This window comes from Narcine bancroftii, chromosome 1, assembly GCF_036971445.1.
Source record: "Narcine bancroftii isolate sNarBan1 chromosome 1, sNarBan1.hap1, whole genome shotgun sequence".
In the NCBI taxonomy this organism is placed as follows: domain Eukaryota; kingdom Metazoa; phylum Chordata; class Chondrichthyes; order Torpediniformes; family Narcinidae; genus Narcine; species Narcine bancroftii.
Genome location: NC_091469.1, coordinates 124,487,247 through 124,508,838, shown reverse-complemented (window position 1 = coordinate 124,508,838; position 21,592 = coordinate 124,487,247). Strand labels below are relative to the sequence as shown.

Genomic DNA, 21,592 nt, shown 5'->3' with positions numbered 1-21,592 from the left:
ACTATGTGGAGGGAGGAGGCCTTTAGCTCAGCCATAGAGAACCATGGCGCCACTATTGAGGGTAACTCTGCCAGGATGAGGGGAAACTCATCTGAAACTGTTTATAGAGTCCAGATTGGGGGGGGGGGGAGTTGGGGCGGGTTGTTTGGCTTCCCCCAGAGGTAGAGTTTGAAAATCGGTGTGCACCAAGCGCTGTTCCTTGAGGTCTACAAGCAGGCAGTGGTCATGAAGGAAGTCGGCCCCTAGGAGCGGTTGTGCCACTGTCGCAAGGGTGAAAATCTGAGTAAACCAGCTGTTGCCAAACTGAAGGGATGGTGCGGGTACCCAAAGTTCAGATGGTGGGACTGTTGGCTGCACTTGGTGCTGGGCCCTGCATGTCGTTGTGGGGGGGTAGGATGCTTATCTCGGCACCAGTGATGACCAAGAAATGCCTGCTTGACGACGAGTCCCAGACATAGAGGAAGCTATCAAATGTGCCATCCACAGCAGCCATCAATGACAGTTGGCCAGGGCGTTTCCTGAAACCCGCAGGGTGGGCGACATTGACGGGCTTCCGCACCCCATCGCTGCTGATAATAGCAGAATTGTCCTGGTGTATTAACATGCCTCTCCGCTGGTCTTAGTTGAGCAATTGTCTGTTCGTGGGGTATGCTGATGTGGTGTTTGACTCTCCAGGGGTCGCTAAAATCTTCATATGTGAGCAAGAGTCGGATATCCTCTGGCAGCTGCTTCAAAAAGATTTGCTCAAAGAGTAGGCAAAGTTTGTGGCCCTGGGTCAAAGCGAGCATCTCACTCATTGGGGTGGTCGGGGCCCTGTCCCCAATCCATCCATGTTCAGCAATTGGGCAGTGCTTTTGCACCAGGAAAGCCTGAAAGTGTGGGTTAATAACTCTTTGAGGGCTGGGTATTTGCCTTGTTCTGGAGGCTGGTGTAGGAAGTCTATGACTCTTGCCGTTGTGTCTTGATCGAGTGCCCTAATGACGTAGAAGTAGTGGGAGTCTTAGCGGCGATTTCTCAAAGCTGGCACAGTGCCTTGGCCTGCTTGAACCACACGTGTGGCTGCAACACCCAAAACATTAGGAGCCTGAGTGAGACTGCATGAATGGTTACTGGCTCTGCCTGGTCCATCATCTTTGGGTCCAACTGCTTGTTGGTCCTGTCAGGGTCACTAATGTAGCATTTGCGCTACGTGGGTGTGAAGAAGATGATGACTCGAAGTAGAGACTGGTTTATTGCATTGCCCATCACGTTTTATATGGGCCTCAGGTGCTGACTTCAGGGCCCCACGTTATCGGAGCAATGGTCTGGGTTTGGCCAGCGTTCCTGCCAAAGTTCACCGTCATCCTGCCATGCGGGAGGTCACCTGGGATGACAGCCTGTGTCATCCCAAGGTCTGTGCGGTTGCTGCATTCATCTGCAATTTTGTGGGGCTGGTCTCTGTCTCTATGCACAGGCTGCTACAATAAAAATAATAAAATATTACTGTAATTTACTTAATTGAGAATGTGGGTACCTTGGATGAACTAGTAATTGTAATGTATTTTTTTGACCTTTAATGTGTATTCTTATGAACTCTGTATTTTTCAATGTGGAACTTCAATTTTGACTTCAATAAAAATATTGAAAAAGAAAAGTAATGTTTCTGCACTGATACAAAAAAGATTTGTGAGTCAGGTGGTGAAGGATTGTTATCATCAATGAAACTTTAGAAGTCACATAGGTGGAGGCCAGGGTAAATGTACTTCAGTTAATTTAATTTATTATTTGTTCTGTTAATTTAATTTAGTATTTGTTCTGATTTATCCTAGGACCCCAATCAGTTGATTCGTGCGAGTGCTTTGCGAGTTCTATCCAGTATCAGAGTATCTATCATTGTTCCAATAATGATGCTATCTATTAAGGAAGCTGCCTGTGACCTGTCTCCTTATGTTCGGAAAACTGCTGCTCACGCTATTCAGAAACTTTACAGGTACATTTTAAATTGTATTCAAGTTTGATTAAGTTCTAGTTTCTAATATTCTATTGTAATTTTTACATTTAAGATTATTTTATGTCTCAAGGTGATAGAATATTCTGGCTTGCTTGACAGGAAGCGAGAAAGTTTTAAAGTTCCCTAAAACAAATTAATGGACTGCTGTGTGAAAGTCCAAACCATAGATATGTCACTAAACCTCCATTAGAAGTATCCTAATCATCAAATCAGATTGAGACCACATGTCTATTTTTGTTTCTTTTTTAAAAAAAATTGCTTGGTATTTCATAGATCAGAACAGTTGATAGATTCCAACTGAAATCTTTTGGTTCATTTTTGTTAGCTTCTTTTGTGCTCCTTTTGAATTACTCAGAATAGTTTTACAGACATTTACCATTGCCAGTGGAATAAGTTCTGAATTTGCAACCCATTCTAATTCCTCATAGCTTGGTTGGCATTTGGCTGATCTGTATCTGCATTTTTGTGCACAACACAATATTTTTTACATAAATCTTTGGGCCTTTGTCTTCTGTTTATACAAGTTCAAATGCAGCATGAATTGCCTGCAGTTGAGTCAGGGAAATGACTACGTTCTCTAGATTACAGAAAGCAGTGGCTTATCTCTTGTCTCAATTTATTTTTAAGATTCTCTCAAATTTATACCTGGATTTGTAAATCAATTTATTTAAGATCTATCTTGAAGCAGTGTAATGGAATGTGGTCATTGGGAGTTTATTGATGCAGGGAAAACAATTCAGATGAGCATTTCCTTGATTTCATTTATCCCAGCTGCTTGCACATTTCTATTTAAGCCTTTTTTAACTACTTAATTGGTAAGGTTCTGCTTTAGCTTTTGTTTATAATCATTATCAGTTAGAAATCAACTCAGGAATGATTGAGCTTCCATTGTTATCCATTTGAAAGTTTATTACAAAAACAGTAACATTTAAACTTCTAGGTACAGAATTTCTTTTTCTCCATTCCCATATTTTCTGTTAGTATACTGTCCAATATCCTGTTGGAGGGCTTTACACTCAGGGGTATTGGTGTCTCCATACCAGACCGTGATGCAGCTGGCCAGCACACTTTACACCACACGTAGAATACTACAGCACAGTACAGGCCCTTCAGCCCTTGATGTTGTGCCAACCCATATTCCATTTTTTAAAATAAAAAGTACTAAACCCTGTAATCCTCTATTTCTTTCATCCATGTGCCTATCTAAGAGTCTCTTAAATGCCCTCCACCACCATCCCTGGCAAGGCATTCCAGGCACCCACAACTGTTTTTATAAAAAAAATCCCTAAACTTCCCTCCCTTAACTTTGTGCATATTTCCTCTGGTGCTTGCTATTCTTGCCCTGGGAAACAGGCACTGGCCGTCTATGCCTCTCAGAATCTTGTAGACTTCTATCAAGTCTTCTCTCATCCTTCTTGGAACATAGGAAGTAGCAACAGGAGTAGGCCACAAATGGCCCATTGAGCCTGCTCCGCCATTTAATAAGATCATGGCTGATATAATTTATGACCTAACTCCACCTACCTGCCTTCTCCCCATATCCCCTAATTCCTCTATCATGTAAAAATTTATCTGACCGAATTTTAAATATGTTTAATGAAGCAGCCTCAACCACTTCCCTGGATAGAGAATTCCAAGCATTCACTACTCTGGGAAAAACTATTTTTCCTCATCTCTGTCCTAAATCTACTCCCCCGAATCTTGAGACTGAGTCTTCTCGTTTTAGTTTCCCCGGCCAGCTCAAAAAACCTTCCTACATCTATCCTATCCATACCCTTCATAATCCTATATGTTTCTAGAAGATCTCTTCTCATTCTTCTGAACTTGAGCGAATACAATCCTAGACGATTTAATCTTTCGTCACAAGTCAACCCCTTCATCCCAGGGATCAACCTAGTAAACCTCCTCTGGACCATCTCCAAAACCAGTATATCCTTCATCAAATATGGAGACCAGAACTGGACACCAAACTCCAGGTGCGGTCTCACCAGAACCTTGTACAGTTGCAACATTACCTCCCTACTCCTGAATTCAATTCCTCTAGCGATGAAGGCCAACATTCCATTTGCCTTCTTAATAAAAGCTGTTGAAAACGAGTCTGAATCTCCACTAGCACATCCATTATAAGAGGCATCAACAGATCCTTAAATTGCCTAAAGAACACGTGTAGGAATCCTTCCTCTCCTGGAGAATTATTAGCTTGGAGAGTGTTCAGAGCCTTCTCAAGCCCCTTTCACGCTTGCAAATGATCCCAGGAATTAACTGCCAATCAGCCTTTAAAGTGCCAAGTGTGAAAGCAAATTAAGATCAACACTGGCATCAGGTGATGCCATCTCACGCTGGGGATTGACTATCTCGATCCCTAGTAAAATTTCCAGCATCTGCAGATGCCAATCAGGGAAGTGTACAATGGACATTTGTACTGTGGGATTGAAATTACCCAAGTTTTTGCATGAGTGCAGCAACGTGAAGGAAGACAATATTAAAATGAAGGTATAAACTTTGCCGTGGGAGAGGAAATAAATAGCAATAGTGGACAATTTTTAAACAGTGTAGGAAAATTAGTAGCGCTATAACACAATTTATAAATACTGTGGGGCGGGGGAGGGGGAAAGCAATGGCAGACCTCATTTCCCAGCTGAACCCCTCCATTAATGCTCAGTTGCTGCAGCTGTTCATACAGCTCTGCCGTATGGAGTTCTGGGAGGGCAGGTCTGCCGTCGCTTGTCCCCCACATGGTATTATAAATTGTATGCTGTAGCACTACAAACTTTCCCACACTAGATAAATTGAGCACTAAAGTGCTATCAACTAAAAATTGTCCACTATTGCTATTTATTGCTAGCACTTTCCAATGGTCCCTTATAAAGGTGTATCTAGGTCAGCACAACAACAAGAGGAGATGAAGAGCTCATACTGTGCTGTGATTAATTTTGTTCAAATACATATTGATCAGGATTTATTGTAGGTTCACTATCACTCAATGCATCATGACGTCACCAGTAGAAGGTAGAACAATCCTTATCCCGGGGATGGCTTCTTGCAAGTGTGAAAGTGTTCAATGTCCTAGTTAGGAGTGATCGACTGTGAAAAGCCAAACTCCCATTTCTATCCTGGGGCACTGAACGGCTAATTTGGTGGGATGCAAGTGTGAAAGGGGTGTCTAACTCGGTTCTTTCATCTCTAATTTTGGAAGTTCAATGTTTGCTAGAAACTTGTAATAATTCTGATTTGTATAGCTTTATGTAATATTGTTTAAAAATATCATTAATCTCTTTGATTATACATTAGGATGTCATCTTTTTTAATTGCATTTATCATCCTTGATGTCTCTTCTGACTTACCAAGATAAAATCTTACATGCTCGTTCTTTTAATCATAATATTTTTGCTTAGTTTTTAAAATATTTTTTCCATTTTATGTTTGTTATATCTCATTTTTTTTATTCTTTAAGAGTCTATATTTTTCTTGTAAACCTGTCCTCTGATATTGTTTCTCCAGTTCTGTTATCTCTTTGTCCAAGCCATCCAATTCTGCATTGTTCTCTTTTAAGTTCTTTTTGTAGAAGAAATAATTTGACCTCTCAGAAAAGCTTTAAGTGTATCCCATATCAAAAATCTTATCAGTGGAAGGAAGATTTGTCTCACAAAATAGTTTTATCTGTCTCCTAATAAACTCACAGAAATCTGTCCTTTTCAACAATGTGGCATTAAAATGCCTTCTCTGCAGATTTTCTTGTTTTTCTGCTATTACAATAATTAAGATTAGTGGTGAATGATCTGATAATACCCTGGCCAAATATTCCATTTTTTTAGCACTTTTTAAAAACTATGCAGAGATTAAAAATAAATCATTCCTTGTATATGAGTCATGGACCCTTGAGTAGAATGAGTAGTCTCTAACTTTGGGATCGTCCTGTCTCCAAATATCAATCAGATTTAAATCTTTCATAAATGATAGCATCGCTTTTGCCCTTGTTACTGTTCTCACTGATTTATCTAATATTGGATCCAAACAGAAATTAAAATCTCCCCCCACCAATATATTTTGTCTACCTGCTGCTGCTTTTAAAAAGATATCCTTAATAAACACTTCATTGTCATAATTTGGGGCATAAATATTCATAAACATCCAGGATTCTGCATAAATTCTCTATTACTGGTACTTTTTTATTAAAATAACTACTCCTTTTGCTTTTCAACCGAATGAAGATGATATTACTTGCCCCACCTATCCTCTTTTTAATTTAGCATGCTTCAATTTAGTAAGGTGTTTCCTGCAAGAAAACTATATCCACCTCTAGTTTTTAAGTGTGCCAAGACCCTGTTCTTTTTCACCGGCCCGTTTAGCCTGATAATATTCAGACTAATAAACTTCAACATTTTATTCATACCAGTTCTGAAACAAATATTGTTCAACAATAAAATCTTTTTGATTATTCAAATCCGTGATCTTTCCCCTTTAAAAAAATATGTAGTGTGCCCCTGCTCTGACGGTGTCATAAATAAAAAATCCCGGAAGCCTGTACTAAAAGCCTGTGAAGTCTACTGAGAAAGAAGACCCCCTCCCTTTAGTGCCATCTTGCAAAACTGCTCCTCTCCCAGCACCATTATGCCCCTTATACCAGAGTCTCTGCTCTACTACTATTTTTACCAAGGTCTTGAGCTCTCTGTGAAAATTTCAATAATATTTAACAATAACTGCAAGACAGTTCAAAAATGCACTTTTTACTTGGCTCCATTGTAAACATTCTTTTCTTAATCTTCTTGTTTTATTATTTTTAATCATTTCATTACCTTTGTAGAAATTCTTCCACTTCTTTCTTAGTCTTGATAAAACATTGATTGCCATCTGTTATATATCATTGAGTATTTTGTATTGTTTGACCGCAGTTACCTTTTTACATCATCAAACTCTTTCCTTTGCTTAATCAAAGTTGGGCTAAAGCTTTGGTTCTCAAACTTTTTCTTTCCACTCACATACCACTTCAAGTATTCCCTATGCTATAGGTGCTGTGATTAGTAAAGAATTGCTTAAGGTGGTACATAGGTGGAAATAAAAAGTTTGAAAACCACTGTCCTAATTGATTCGTTATGTGCACAGCTTCATAACTTCAAAGGAAATGGGCCAATGACAGTTTTTCTCAAGCAGAATATTTCAGTTACAATTGGGTCTATAGCAGTGATTCTCAACCTTTCTTTCCCACCCACATACCACTTTAAGCAATCCCTTACTAATCACAGTGCCCAGATGGCATAGGGATTACTTAAAGTGGTATGTGGGTGGGAAGGAAAGGTTGAGAATCACTGCTCTAGAAGGAAAGAAAAAGGTGATAACTACTGGGCTAAAGTCTTGAAAGAAGAACACCTTAATGCCGTTGATCTCTAGTGGGCCATTGTTGCTTGGAGTAATTAAATGCTGCTCCAAAAACTGCTTCCCATTCCGCTTAACTCTAAAGTCTTACTAGGACCGACTATTGTCGCTGATTATCAGATCTTCTAGGTCCAAGGGTCCAATGAGCCCTTTCTATTTATAGTTTTCTGTTGAATTTGTTTCCTCCCAACATTCATGGCATTCAAGTTTAAAAAAAAAACTCACCGGGTCTCTCCCTTTGGTCACTTCCTTCAAACCAATAATCTGAACAATGTGTCTGCTGAAATTCTCCATATGGTTGATTTTATCTAGCATAGCTTGTTTATCCAAGTCCCATTTCTTTGTGCCCTCCTCTAAAGCTTTCAGCTTTTCTTGCGCTTTAACCGTCAACTTCCACTTGGCCCATTCGTTGCATTAAATCCTCAATTGCCTCTTTAAATTCAGTCATCTTTTCTGACAAATCTCTCATTGTGGTTTCAACACCCGTGAAACTATTGCAATAAGGTCTCTGTCTTATCCAGGATTATATTCGGGTCTTGCACTGATCCCCAACCCAGCCGGTCCCAAGGCCGCTCTTGTACCACTCCCTTTCGGGCTTTCACTTGATGTTCCTGGCTGAGTCAGTGTCTTTCGATTCTGTTTTTTGCTTGGCTTCTTAGTGTTTATTTTGTTCATTCACAGTCAAAAAAAAATTTTTAAACCATCTTTTTAATACTCTTCACAGAGAGCTCATCCAAGATACGTCTGTCTAGATCCTTTGCATGACCACGCCTATGGAGGACAATATTTAATAAAGTTTATAAAAATAGATATTTGTTTTTGAAAAATCAATTTCTAAATTCATAAATCAAGAATTCCTATTCCCACTTTGATTTTAAGGTCTGCCTGATGCAGAGGCAATTTCCCCCCTAGAATATTATTGGGGATTCTCAGAAGATCTAACCGCTACCCCCATCCCCAACCCATTAGCATCTAGTGACAGATGCAATGGCATTTGTTTTATAGCAAGTCCCGGACTTGCAAAAGGTGTGTCCATGAACGACGGTTCAGTGCACATTTCTGAATGTTAGGTGATCCCTTCAGCTTGTGTTATATTTATTGCTTTCATTCATCGCACTAACAGTTAGTTTACACTAACTGTGAAAATTGATTATTAATGCTGCTTTTATTTTCGTACCTACCCACAGTCTAGATCCAGAACAAAAAGAACCTTTAGTGGAGGTCATTGAAAAGCTACTGAAAGACAAAAGTACGGTGAGTGATACTCATTTTAATTGCCAAATTCTTCAGGGGTGGAAGAAATTTATGCCAAGGCTTGTAACCTATTTTTTAAAAATAAAAAACAAAGCAACACAAGAAATAGAAAATTACTGAGCCAAGTGTTTTTTTAATATCCACTTTATGAAATCTTGACTTTTTACAGCATGGAGTTGGGGCCTATGGCCCAATTTGTCCATGCCAATCAAATTGGGTGACATGTTAGCGTAGCAGTTAGTGCAACACTGTTATAATGCCAACGACCGGGCTTGGGTTTGGATCCCGTGCTCTCTGTGAGGAGTTTATGTTCTCCCCATATCTGCGTGGGTTTCCTCCAGGTGTGCTGGTTTCTTCCCACCCTTCAAAAACTTACCAGGGGCTGGGAGGACAAGTAGGTGTAATTTTGTGGCACAGGCTTGTTACTGTGCTGTATGACTAATTGAATTTTTAAAAAAAATTACCCAAGCTAGTACCATGTTCTTGCTGTTGGCCCACATTGCTCAAGCCTTTCTGATCCTTGTGCCTGTCCAAATCTTTTTAAACTTTTCAGTTGTACCAACCTCTACCACCTCCTCTGACAGCTCATTTCAAGTACCCACTGCCATATGTGACAGGTGTCACTCAGGTTCCTTTTAAACCTTTCCCCTCTCAACTTAATCCTATGCCCTATCAATATTGGAAAATACTGATTACTTACCTTATCTCTGCTCTGCATGAAATTATAAACACATCAGAAAGAAAAGTCCCACCCAGGCCATTAAAATTCCAAACCACTGGTTGTGGTTGTAAATGTTTTCTGCACCTTATCTTTCCTATACCTGATGTTACAGATTGGGTTAATAAAATGATGGTAAAATGTCTTTAAAAGGTATAGATTCTGGGGATTTAGTTTAGGTATTAGTACAGGGATGCTTTTCAAACAGATATCTCAGTAACACTTCACAAACAAATATTAACATTTCACAAAAGACATCTCATTTAAAATGCAAGAGCTATGCTTAAGGTGGAGCCTACACAGCTGTAGTGACTTTGTGGACACAATAGAACTGCTTTGGAAGGACTTCACAAGTAGGTGTGAATTGGACTGATGTATGGAATAAATTATGTATTGTTTTAAAGGAACAGATGTCCAGGCTCTGAAAATGATTCTGGCGCCAGCAGTTCAAGACCAGTTCAAATTTGCTGTTCTGCGAGGGGTTGTGTGGTTTTGCAAACAGAGGGAAAAATAACATGTGATTCTTGAGAGAGAGAGAGAGAGAGAGAGACAGTCAGATTTGCAGTAAGAGTTGGTACTGGAGGCTGCAAGAGTACCATTCCTGCTATAAGACCCCATTTTGAAGAAGGGGTTTGAGTTCTGAGTTCAGCCTATTCTCAACTCTTGTAGTCAATTACAAGAGGAAGTGGCTGGTTAATGTATTTTTTCTGGACTAGGGAAAAAGAAGAATCTGTGTAACCTGGAAGAAGTTATCATTTGGAAAACCCATGAGGGGGCAAGTTTCTTCGGCAAGTCTATAGGCCCTTTCAAGCTGCTGTGTGAAATGGCGTTAACTGGGCAATTTACCTGGTTAGCACCCCACTCACTGGGTAGCTTGAAAGGGCCCGACCCAGTCAATGTGGTCTAAATCCAACTGAGTCCATGACCTCCGTCAGAGGTAGTCGGGGAACTCAGTTAAATTTAACGAGGTCTTGTCCACCAGCGGCTTGAAAATGAAAATAGCAGACCTGGTTGTTCCGGTGATGTCAGCACTTGCGTGTGTGCATCACCGAGCTGCATCTACTGAAGTGCGTAGTGCTTACATCCTGCTGCACCACCAATGACTGCAGCATATGCCTACGGTGTTGATCACAATATTTGTCTGCTGTACTGCAGCACAGCAAAGTTGCTTAGCCAGCATCTGAAAATCATTCCTGTTCGTCATTTGGATTTCATTTAGTCACTTCCGGTAAGTACATGGCGTGCCATTCAACGCATTATCGTGGGGGCGGGATCTCCCTTAAATAGTCGGGCTGGATTCTAATGGGTCGATTTCCCCCTGCAGCTTAAAAGGTGCTGCTGGAAGCACCTTTGCCCCACAAATAGCACTTGGGTCCCAGGAGGGCTACTCAGGTGCTGCATCTTAAGTGCCTACTGAAGTGGCTGAATGAAGGAGATCAGTTTGTGTGTCTGTCCTGCGAAAAACTAATGTCTCTCTGAAACCAGCAAAAACTTTTCTTTGCGGTAACAATTTAAGTTAAATAATCACCAGAGCCTGGTGAAGATCATAAATGTTAAATTCTGTGCACAGTATGAAAATTGCTTGATACCAGTGAACTTGGAGAAGTGAAAAGTGAATGATTGGTGTTAGGTCTGCTTTGTTCATGAATGAGTGAGTCAAACACCAGACTGAGTCGAAATCAAGGTTCTTTGTTCTTTATTGCCGGATTGTAACACTTGCAACTAACAGTGTTAGTTGGAGAAGGCGCATTCTGCCGTTATCAGCAAGTGGTGTTTTTTATATACCTTAGGATACGTACTTAGTAAATTATCATACCATGACATTGTCCAATGAATAAACTGTTGCTATCCTTCTCTGCTAGTTTCCTGCACATCAATTTGTCATCCCCACTCTTATCTTGAGAGTACAAGGTCACAACTGCATCTTGTTACGTCCCAGCACTGGGTGACTCCTTCTACATTCCCAGCTCATGATGTTTTTACCTAACAATGGACAGTGAATCAAAGAAGTTTGCTTAACACACAAACATTACATACAAGTGCGCTTAGAATTAGAAAGGGGTTAAGTTCATAGTAATAAGTTAGATTGATCCTTTTATTATGTTTAAAGAAAATTGTAAGTAACTTTTGTTTAAGTAAGTATTGTCTTGGTGAATTTCTGTTGCTGCTGGGTTTTGGAGTCATCTGGGCTTGTAACATTGGCGGAGCAAAACTGCGCTCAATGCTCCCAAATGTAGTCACATCAACATCTTGTATAATTGTAATGTGATGTCTCTGCTCCTGGACTCAGTACCTTGGCTGATCAAGGCAAGCGAAACGTTGTCTTCACCACCCTGTCTGGTTGTGTCACCACTTTAATGGAACCATGTACCTGCACCCTTGTCTCTGTTCTACAACATGCTCCAGGGCTCTATTCCTCACTTTTGTATGATTTTGGTTGATCTGATTCTTGGCCTAAATTTCATATTCTTGTGTGATCTCAATATTCTTTTAAACAAATTATGTAATCTGAAATATTTATCTCTAATATAACAGATCAGCATTCAAAGCCATCACAGTCCTTCAGAAAGGATTTTTTATTTCTGTTTTAAGTGGCTGCTCTTTTGGGTGAGATTATACCTTCAATCCATAATTGCCAACCAAAGAATCATCCCCAGTGTATCTAATTTTCCAAACTCACTCAGAATCTGGCATGTCCGTGTGTTCTGTCCAGATGAGACCTAAATAAAATGAAAATTATACAGCTTCTGAGGCTTATTTTACTGTTAATTAAAATGTTTGGTAACCTCTATTGCATTCTCTGGCCTCATGACCTGTGCATTCTACCAAATAAAAGTTTTTGTAAATTTGATATCTACATTATAAGAGAACACTTTGAGGCAAAGTTGCTTTATTTTGCCTGAAATAGATTTTTCACATTAACTGAATAACATTTTTAAAAGAATGCACTTTTGGGTAGGATATGTTTTAACAAAAGATGCAGTCTAGGCATGGCTATGCTACGGAGCTGAGCAGACGTGCTTTGACGGAGCTGAGCAGATATGCTTTGACGGAGCTGAGCAGACATGCTTTGACGGAGCTGAGCAGACGTGCTTTGACTGAGCTGAGCAGACCAGAAAAAGTATTAAAAAATGGTTAGAAAGCTCAAAACTGGAATTTTAGCATCAAAAATGGATAAGACAACCAAAAGCAAAAACTGAAGAAACAACAGCTCAGCCACAGAGTGGAAGCTTGATGAGGAGTGACTCAAGAGGGGCCTTGGGATTGGCTGAACCCAGTACAGTTGGGGAGTCAGCCCAAGATATAACCATCATCCTGAACAAAATAGAAATTTTATGCACTCGATTTCACGAGTTTGGAATTCAGCAATGAGAGACATAATCGGAAAAGGTTACTGAAATCAGTCTTTGTGGAAGACTTAATGGAGCAAAATACTCATTCAAAGGCTGAGCTGGACAAAGCAAAAGACCAGCTAAAGACACTGGAAGAAAAAGCAAAAACATAGAACATTTAAAAAAAAAGGATTGATGGGCAAGAAATTTTCAGCAGACATTACAATGTAACAATTGGACTGAGAGGAGGAATAGAGGGAAAAGACGCGGTGAGTTTCTTTGAAACATGGATCCCACAAATACTGGGACAAAGCAAGTTAAATGCAAAGCTATAAATTGAAAGGGCTCTCTGGATCCTTGGATCCAGAAGAATCGGTGAACAGCGAGCTCGACCAGTCCTGTTAAGATTTTTACATTACTGGGTGTTGCACAGTTCTGTGTTGTGTGGTTTTGTGTTGGAAAGTGACAGTTTGCCTTTAAGAGCCAAGGTGAAGGTGGACTGCTGAGAAAGTGGGAGATGGACTGGGCATATGCAGAAGATGATCTAGAAATTATGTTACAAGCTCAAACCAGCAACCACAAAGAACGCATATCATACAGGGGTAAAGATGTACGATTACTTTATTAACAAATATTCACCTTCAAACTTTAATTCAAAATCTCCCCCTTTTATAACAATGCCCACTGGTTAATAAACAAATTCCTATAACAGTGTAAAACTAATAAATTCCCCAGCCTAAATATAACATGTGTAATCAAAGTATGTTATATTTCCAACCAGCCCACAGAAAAAACTTTGACACAAAAAAACACAAAATGCATAAGAGTCACAAAACTTCGACTTCAATTGAAGTAACGATCGTAAGCAAAATTTCAGTTTGTTTGGTAAACTGAAGCCAAAAGATCTTTGTGTGTGTGTGTGTGTGTGTGTGTGTGTGTGTGTGTGTGTGTGTGTGTGTGTGTGTGTGTGTGTGTGTGTGTGTGTGTGTGTGTGTGTGTGTGTGTGTGTGTGTGTGTGTGTGTGTGTGAGAGAGAAGCCACACAACACATAGGCCAATACGCAACACAGAACTCTGTAACACTGGGAGAGTGATGCGATCTTGGGAGCAGCAAATTAATATTCAAAAAATAATAATAGCCCATTAGTGGTGGACAATACAAAAGTAATGTTTTTCCAGGACTTTTGCCCTTCCTTGGTCAAAGAAAGAAAGGAATATGATGAGGTAAAGAGACAACTGTGATCTAAAAACTTTAAATAATCAATGATTTACCCAGCAATGTTGAGGGTGGATGTCTCAGAAGGCAATCGACGAATTTTCAAAAATAAAGAAATGGAAGCATTTTTAAGAAAGTTATGAAAAGATTAATGTCGCCAGCTGAAAGGGCTGAAAAGACCATTTCAAAACGGGGCTACTGAAAGATGTATCTTTTTATTTATATTTAGTAGTACTGAACTGTCTTGTTTTCACTGATAAAAGAAAAAAACCATTGTGGTGCATATGGAGACCTCGAAAAGATAGAAAGGTGGTAAGAAAGTAGCAAGGAGGGAAGATGGTGCTGGGAGAGGAGCGGTTTTAAAAGATGGTGCTAAAGGGAGGGTTTCTTCTTCGGAAGGATCCGCAGGCTTCCAGGTACAATTGTCAATGTCACCATCAGAGCAAGGGATGTATGTGTGTTTCTTAAAGGGGAAATGTACATGTTGGAAATGTCTCTTAAAAGGGAAATGTTACAACACTATGAAAAAAAAATTGAAAAGATTTGGTTATACAATATCTGTTTGAAAAATGGTATGGATAAAACACTAAGGTTTATTAGTCTTAATATTGGGATAAACAGGACACTGAAAAGTGGGTCTTGGCATACTTAAAGAAATTAAAAATTGATATAATCTTTTGCAGAAAACGCATCTTATCACATTGGAAAGTCTTAAGTTAAAAAGAGGATGGGTGGGTCAAATAATATAATCTTCCTTTAATTCAAAGGCAAGAGGGGTGGTGATTCCAATTAATTAAAATGCATAGTGTTAATAGAAGATTCTTTGATCAAGCCAGAAGGTAAGTAATGGTACACTGTAAACATTTATGGAGAAGCATGAATATTTATGAACATTTGTGCACCAAATTATGATAATGAAACTTTTATGAAGGATATCTTCTTAAAAACAGCAAAGGGAAGACAAATTGTATTAGTTGGAGGAGATTTTAATTTCTGCTTCGTCGCAATACTAGAGAAATCAGCACAATTTCATATATGAAAGATCTATATCTTATTGATATATGGATGCAATGAAATCTCAGAGAGAGATTACTCGTTTTACTCAAAGATGCATGACTTGCATAAAAGGATGACTTATTTTTAATGTCTGCCCAGTTAAAAAGTAAAATGATAAAAACCGAATATCTAGCGAGGCCTCTATCAGACCCCTCTCTATTAACTATTGCAATAATGGAAAAGCAAGAGAATGCGTACAGGTGGTGTCTCAATACTATATTGCTGAAAAGAACAGATTTCTGCAAATTTATAAAGACAGAAATATTTTGTGGTCTACTAATAATAGTTTTCTGATATAGGACATGCTCAAAGGATGTTTAAGGGGACAAATTATATCCTATAGAAAGAACCTTAAGAGGGAACATATGGCAGAAGTAAACAGTTTGGAAAAAGATATCAAAGAATTAGAAAAAAATTCCAAGAGCAGGACTACAATAAGAATACAGTTTAATAGAGAATAAAAAAGCTAAGAAATAATACAATACATCTAAAAATCTGGAAAGCTCCAAAATCTGGCCAGTAGGGAGAGAGACGGCAACTCGAGTTGGACGGGGGGGGGGGGGGGGCGAGAGATGGCAGCGTGAGTCAGGCGGGCGAGGGGTGAGACCGCAAAGCGAGTCGTGTGGGGAGTCCAGCAGCGTGAGTCAGGCATGGGGTGGGGGGGGACCACCGGTGCAACTGCAAAGGGGTGGGGGTGGATATGGCAGCACAATTCGACTGGGTTTAAATCTGGCTTTCTGAAATCTGGAAAAATCTGAAATTTAGAACACACTGTCCCCAAGGGTTCTGGATAAAGGATTGTGTACCTATACACAACATACAAGGACAGAAAAAGCTATATTAACTAAACAACAATACTATGAGTTAGGTGAACAGGCGCACAAAGCTTTAGCTTGACAGATTAAAACAGGAGTCATCATGAATGATAAATACTATAGAAACAGAGACAGATATCAGAGTATATAAGCAAAAAAATTAATGAAATTTTTAGACAATATTAAACAAAATTATACAAATCAGAATTAATAGAAGATGAGAATGAAATGGAAGAATTTTTGTTGAATGTCAAACTTCCAAGTCTGGAAGAGAGAGAAAGGATAGAAATTGATACTCCCTTCACAAGGGAAGAAAAATGGTCCCTGGGCACCCTACATACCTGAATTTATAGACAATTCAAAGAATTATTAATGCTCTTGTGTCCTGTCACTAAAAACTTTGTCATACAGACCAATATCCCTGTTAAGTGCTGATTATGAGATACTAGTGAAAGCATCGGCTAATAGGTTAGGACAATACTTTCCAAAACTGATACATATGGATCAAGCAGGATTTGTTTTTCTTTAAATTTTTTTATTTTTCACACTATGAACCATGTTAACCAAAATACACCAAACATTTCCCTCTTGAATATACACAATGTCATTTTATCCTCTTTCCCCCCTCCCTTCCCTCCCTCCTTCCCACCCCCCTCCCTACCCACTCAACGTTCAACATGTACATTACAATAAACCCATTAAACAATGTCATCACACAATGAAAATAAATAAGAAAATTGTCATCTACTTTTACACACTGGGTCAGTTCATTTCGTCGTCTTCTCATTCTATCATTTTAGGGGGTGGAGGTCCGCGGTAGGCCCTCTTTGCTGTGTTCCATGTACAGTTCCCAAATTTGTTCGAATACTGTGACTTTATTTTTTAAATTATATGTTATTTTTTCCAATGGAATACATTTATTCATTTCTATGTACCATTGCTGTACTCTCAGGCTCTCTTCTGATTTCTAAGTTGACATTATACATATTTTTGCTGCAGCTAAGGCTATCATAATTTTTTTTTTGTGCTTCATCCAATTTGAGGCCTAATTCTTTACTTCTTATATTACTTAGAAGAAAGATCTCTGGAGCTTTTGGTATGTTGCTTTTTGTGATTTTATTTAATACCTGATTTAGATCTTCCCAAAACTTTTCCACTTTCTCACATGCTCAAATTGCACGTACTGTTGTTCCCGTTTCCTTCTTACAGCGAAAATATCTGTCTGATACTGTTGGGTCCCATTTATTTAACTTTTGGGGCGTGATATATAGCCTGTGTAACCAATTATATTGTATCATGCTTAACCTCATGTTTATTGTATTTCTCATAGTTCCGGAGCGTAGCTTTTCCCATTTTTCATTTTTTATCTTTGTTTAGATCTTGTTCCCACTTTTGTTTGGGTTTACAGCTTATTTCATCATTCTCTTTCTCTTGCAGCTTGATGTACATGTTTGTTATAAATCTTTTAATTATAATTGTGTCTGTAATCACATATTCAAAGCTGCTTCCCAATTTGTCCTTTAAGTAGGTTTTCAGTTGGTGGTATGCAAACATTGTACCATGAGTTATATTCATATTTGTTCTTGATTTGTTCAGGAGATAATGAATTATTTCCCAAAAAACAATTTTCTGTCCTTTTGATCCCTTTTCTCTCCCATTCTGTAAAGGAAAGGTTATCTTTTGTGAAAGGGATTAGTTGATTTTGCATCAATAATAATTTTGGTAGTTGGTAATTTGTTTTTTTTCCTTTCTACATGAATCTTCCTCCAAATGTTGAACAGATGGTGCAGTACTGGTGAACTTCTATGTTGTACCAGTTTTTCATCCCTCTTATAAAGTATATGTTCTGGTACCTTCTCCCCTATTTTATCTAGCTCTAACCTGGTCCAATCTGGTTTTTCCCTTGTTTGGTAAAAATCTGATAGATACCTTAATTGTGCTGCTCTATAGTAATTCTTAAAGTTTGGTAGCTGCAAACCACCTTGTTTGTGCCATTCTGTTAATTTATCTAGCGCTATCCTCGGTTTCCCCCCTTTCCATAAGAATTTCCTTCTTTTTTTTTTAGCTCCTTGAAGAATTTCTCTGTTAAGGGAATTGGTAACGATTGAAATAGGTATTGTATCCTTGGGAAGATATTCATTTTAATGCAATTTACCCTTCCTATCAGTGTTAGTGGTAAATCTTTCCAATGTTCTAAGTCATCTTGTAATTTCTTCATTAATGGCTGATAATTTAGTTTGTATAGATGGCCTAGATTATTATCTAGTCTAATACCTAGGTATTGGATTGCTTGTGTTTGCCATTTAAATGGTGATTCTTTCCTAAATTTTGTGAAATCCACATTATTCATTGACATCGCTTCACTTTTATTTGCGTTGATCTTGTACCCTGATATTTCTCCATATTCCTTCAATTTCTTATGTAATTCTTTTATTGATAATTCTGGTTCTGTTATTTTATTTTCTGTTCTTATCAGTTCTGCCAATGGTTCTATTGCTAAAGCGAACAGTGAGGGAGACAGTGGACATCCCTGCCTAGTTGACCTGCTTAATTTAAATTGGTTCGATACATATCCATTTACTGTCACCTTAGCCAATGGTCCCTTATATAATGCTTTAATCCAATTTATCTAGCGCTATCCTCGGTTACCCCCCTTTCCATAAGAATTTCCTTCTTTTTTTTTAAGCTCCTTGAAGAATTTCTCTGTTAAGGGAATTGGTAACGATTGAAATAGGTATTGTATCCTTGGGAAGATATTCATTTTAATGCAATTTACCCTTCCTATCAGTGTTAGTGGTAAATCTTTCCAATGTTCTAAGTCATCTTGTAATTTCTTCATTAATGGCTGATAATTTAGTTCACTGACAAAAGGCAAAGGAGGAAAAACCCAACACCCAACCCCAACCAACCAATTTTCCCCTGCAGCTGCTGCAACCGTGTCTGCCTGTCCCGCATCGGACGTCAGCCACAAACGAGCCTGCAGCTGACGTGGACTTTTACCCCCTCCATAAATCTTCATCCACGAAGCCAAGCCAAAGAAAGAAGAATCCAATTAATATATTCCTCTGGTAGGTTGAACCTCTGTAGTACTTTGAATAAATAATTCCTTTCTACCCTGTCAAAGGATTTCTCTGCGTCTAAAGCAACCGCCACTGTTGGCGTCTTATTTCCTTGTACTGCATGGATTAAGTTAATGAACTTACAGATATTGTCCGCTGTTCATCTTTTCTTAATAAATCCAGTTTGATCTAGTTTTACTATTTTTGGTCCACAGTCGGCCAGTTTGCTAATAGTTTTGCTATTATCTTATAATCTGAGTTAAGTAGAGATATTGGTCTATATGATGCTGGTGTTAGTGGATCTTTCCCCATCTTTGGTATTACTGTTTTACATGAATCTGACATGTTTTGTGTTTCTTCAGTCTGGTTCATTACTTCCAGGAGAGGAGGAATTAATCAGTCTTTAAATGTTTTATAGAATTCTATTGGGAGTCCGTCCTCTCCAGACATTTTATTGTTCGGTAGCTTTTTTAATATATCCTGTATTTCCTCTATTTCGAATGGTTTTATCAATTTGTTTTGCTCCTCTTGCAATTTCATTAGTTAAATTTTAGCTAGAAACTCATCTATTTTGTCTTCTTTCCCTTCGTTCTCAGTTCGGTAGAATTCCTTGAAGTTTTCATTGATCTCTGTTGGGTTATATGTAATTTGTTTGTCCTTTTTCCTTGATGCCAATACCGTTCTTTTAGCTTGTTCTGTTTTAAGCTGCTAAGCTAGTATTTTGTGCGGTTTTTCTCGTAGCTCATAATACTTCTGCTTTATCTTCATTATGTTCTACTCCACCTTGTATGTTTGTAGTGTTTCATATTTTATTTTTTTGTCCGCGAATTCTCATCTTTTTGTTGTATCTTCCATTGTTGCTAGTTCTTTTTCTGTACTTGCTATTTCCCTTTCCAGCTGTTCTATTTCCCAATTGTAGTCCTTCTTCATCTTAGTTACATAACTTATTATCTGCCCTCTGATGAAGGCTTTCATTGCATCCCATAATATAAATTTATCTTTCACTGATTCCGTATTTATTTCAAAGTACATTTTAATTTGGCGCTCAATAAATTCTCTAAAATCTTGTCTTTTAAGTAGCATGGAGTTTAATCTCCATCTATACGTTCTCGGTGGGAAGTCCTCCAGCTCTATTGCTAATAACAGGGGTGAGTGATCCGATAACAATCTAGCTTTATATTCCGTTTTCCTAACTCTCCCTTGGATATGGGCTGACAACAGGAACAGGTCAATCCTTGAGTATGTTTTATGTCTACTCGAATAATATGAGTATTCCTTCTCCTTTGGGTGTTGTCTCCTCCATATATCCAAAAGTTGCATTTCCTGCATTGATTTAAACATAAATTTGGCTACTTTGTTCTTTCTTCTAGTCTTTTGTCCAGTTTTATCCATCTTTGAATCCAAATTAAGGTTAAAGTCCCCTCCTATCAGTATATTCCCCTGCGTATCTACAATCTTCAAAAAAATATTGTGCATATATATTGACCAAAATATCTGACATTTTAACATTAAGTATCTCTCTGCTGGATCTATTATTTCTCCTCTATTTTGATTGGTACATTTTTATTGATTAATATAGCTACACCTCTGGCTTTTGAATTATATGATGCTGCCGTTACGTGCCCTACCCAGTCTCTCCTTAATTTATTATGTTCCACTTCAGTTAGATGCGTTTCCTGCACGAATGCTATATCTATTTTTTCTTTTTTCAATAAATTTAATAGCCTCTTCCTTTTGATTTGGTTATGTATTCCATTAATATTTATAGTCATATAGTTCAACATGGCCATTTCATACTTTGTTTACCTTTCATTTCTACTTCCTCACCACCACCTTTCCCCTTTCCCCCCATTTCCATTTCTCAGTTTTCTTTTTTGTACGCACTGTATGACAACACTTCTAAAACATAAAATATTTCAACCATTCCCACATCTAAAATTCCTTTAACCCCCCCCCCCCCCCCCCCCCCCGAGTCGCCACTTGTCCCTTGCTGGGCAACCACAACTCCCCTCTCCATTCGGACTGTGAACCCGTTCGCAAGTGTCAACTGATTTCGCAGTGACTGTATTTCTCTTCCACCCAACCCCCTCCAGAAAATACTTTTATCTTCATGTTACAACAAAGCTCCCCCTCTTTCTTTTTTATTTTTTCTTTATTTATTATTAAATTTTTACCCCCTCCTCTTTCTCCCCCTTCTCCCTTACTTCCCTTTTCTTCCCTCCTTTAGTTCTTACTTATACATTATTTTTACTTTATATGTAGTTTGTCATCATTCTTTGTTCTTGTTACATCTTTTCATCTCTTTTTCTCTCTTGCAGGCGTTCTCCAAATTCTCGTGCATTCTCCAGATCCGAGAATAGCCTGTTTTGCTGTCCCGGGATAACTATTTTAAGCACCGCTGGATATCTTAACATAAATTTATAGCCTTTCTTCCATAGGATCGATTTTGCTGAGTTAAACTCCTTCCTCTTCTTCAGGAGCCCAAAACTTATGTCTGGGTAGAAAATTTTTTTGACCTTTATATTCCAGTGGTTTTTTTGTCTTCTCTCATTTTATTCATTGCCTTCTCCAATATATTTTCTCTTGTCGTGTATCTCAGGAATTTTACTAAAACGGATCTTGGTTTTTGTTGTGACTGTGGTTTCGGGGCTAATGTTCTGTGCGCTCTTTCTATTTCCATTCTTTCCTGCATTTCTGGCATTCCCAGGACTTTTGGGATCCATTCTTTTGTAAATTCTTTCATATCTTTGCCTTCTTCATCTTCCTTAAGGCCCACTATC

General features: G+C 38.5%; 1 protein-coding gene across 3 annotated transcripts in view; it reads left to right on the top strand.

Annotated features, from left to right (window-relative positions):
• ap3b1a (adaptor related protein complex 3 subunit beta 1a) overlaps window positions 1-21,592 on the top strand; it is a 380,897-nt gene that overhangs the window by 69,544 nt on the left and 289,761 nt on the right. For all 3 annotated transcript variants that reach the window (XM_069938172.1, XM_069938181.1, XM_069938185.1), the window contains exons 5-6: window positions 1,809-1,969; window positions 8,551-8,617. In XM_069938172.1, coding sequence (XP_069794273.1) covers window positions 1,809-1,969; window positions 8,551-8,617 — 228 coding nt within the window. The remainder of the gene's footprint in view (window positions 1-1,808; window positions 1,970-8,550; window positions 8,618-21,592) is intronic.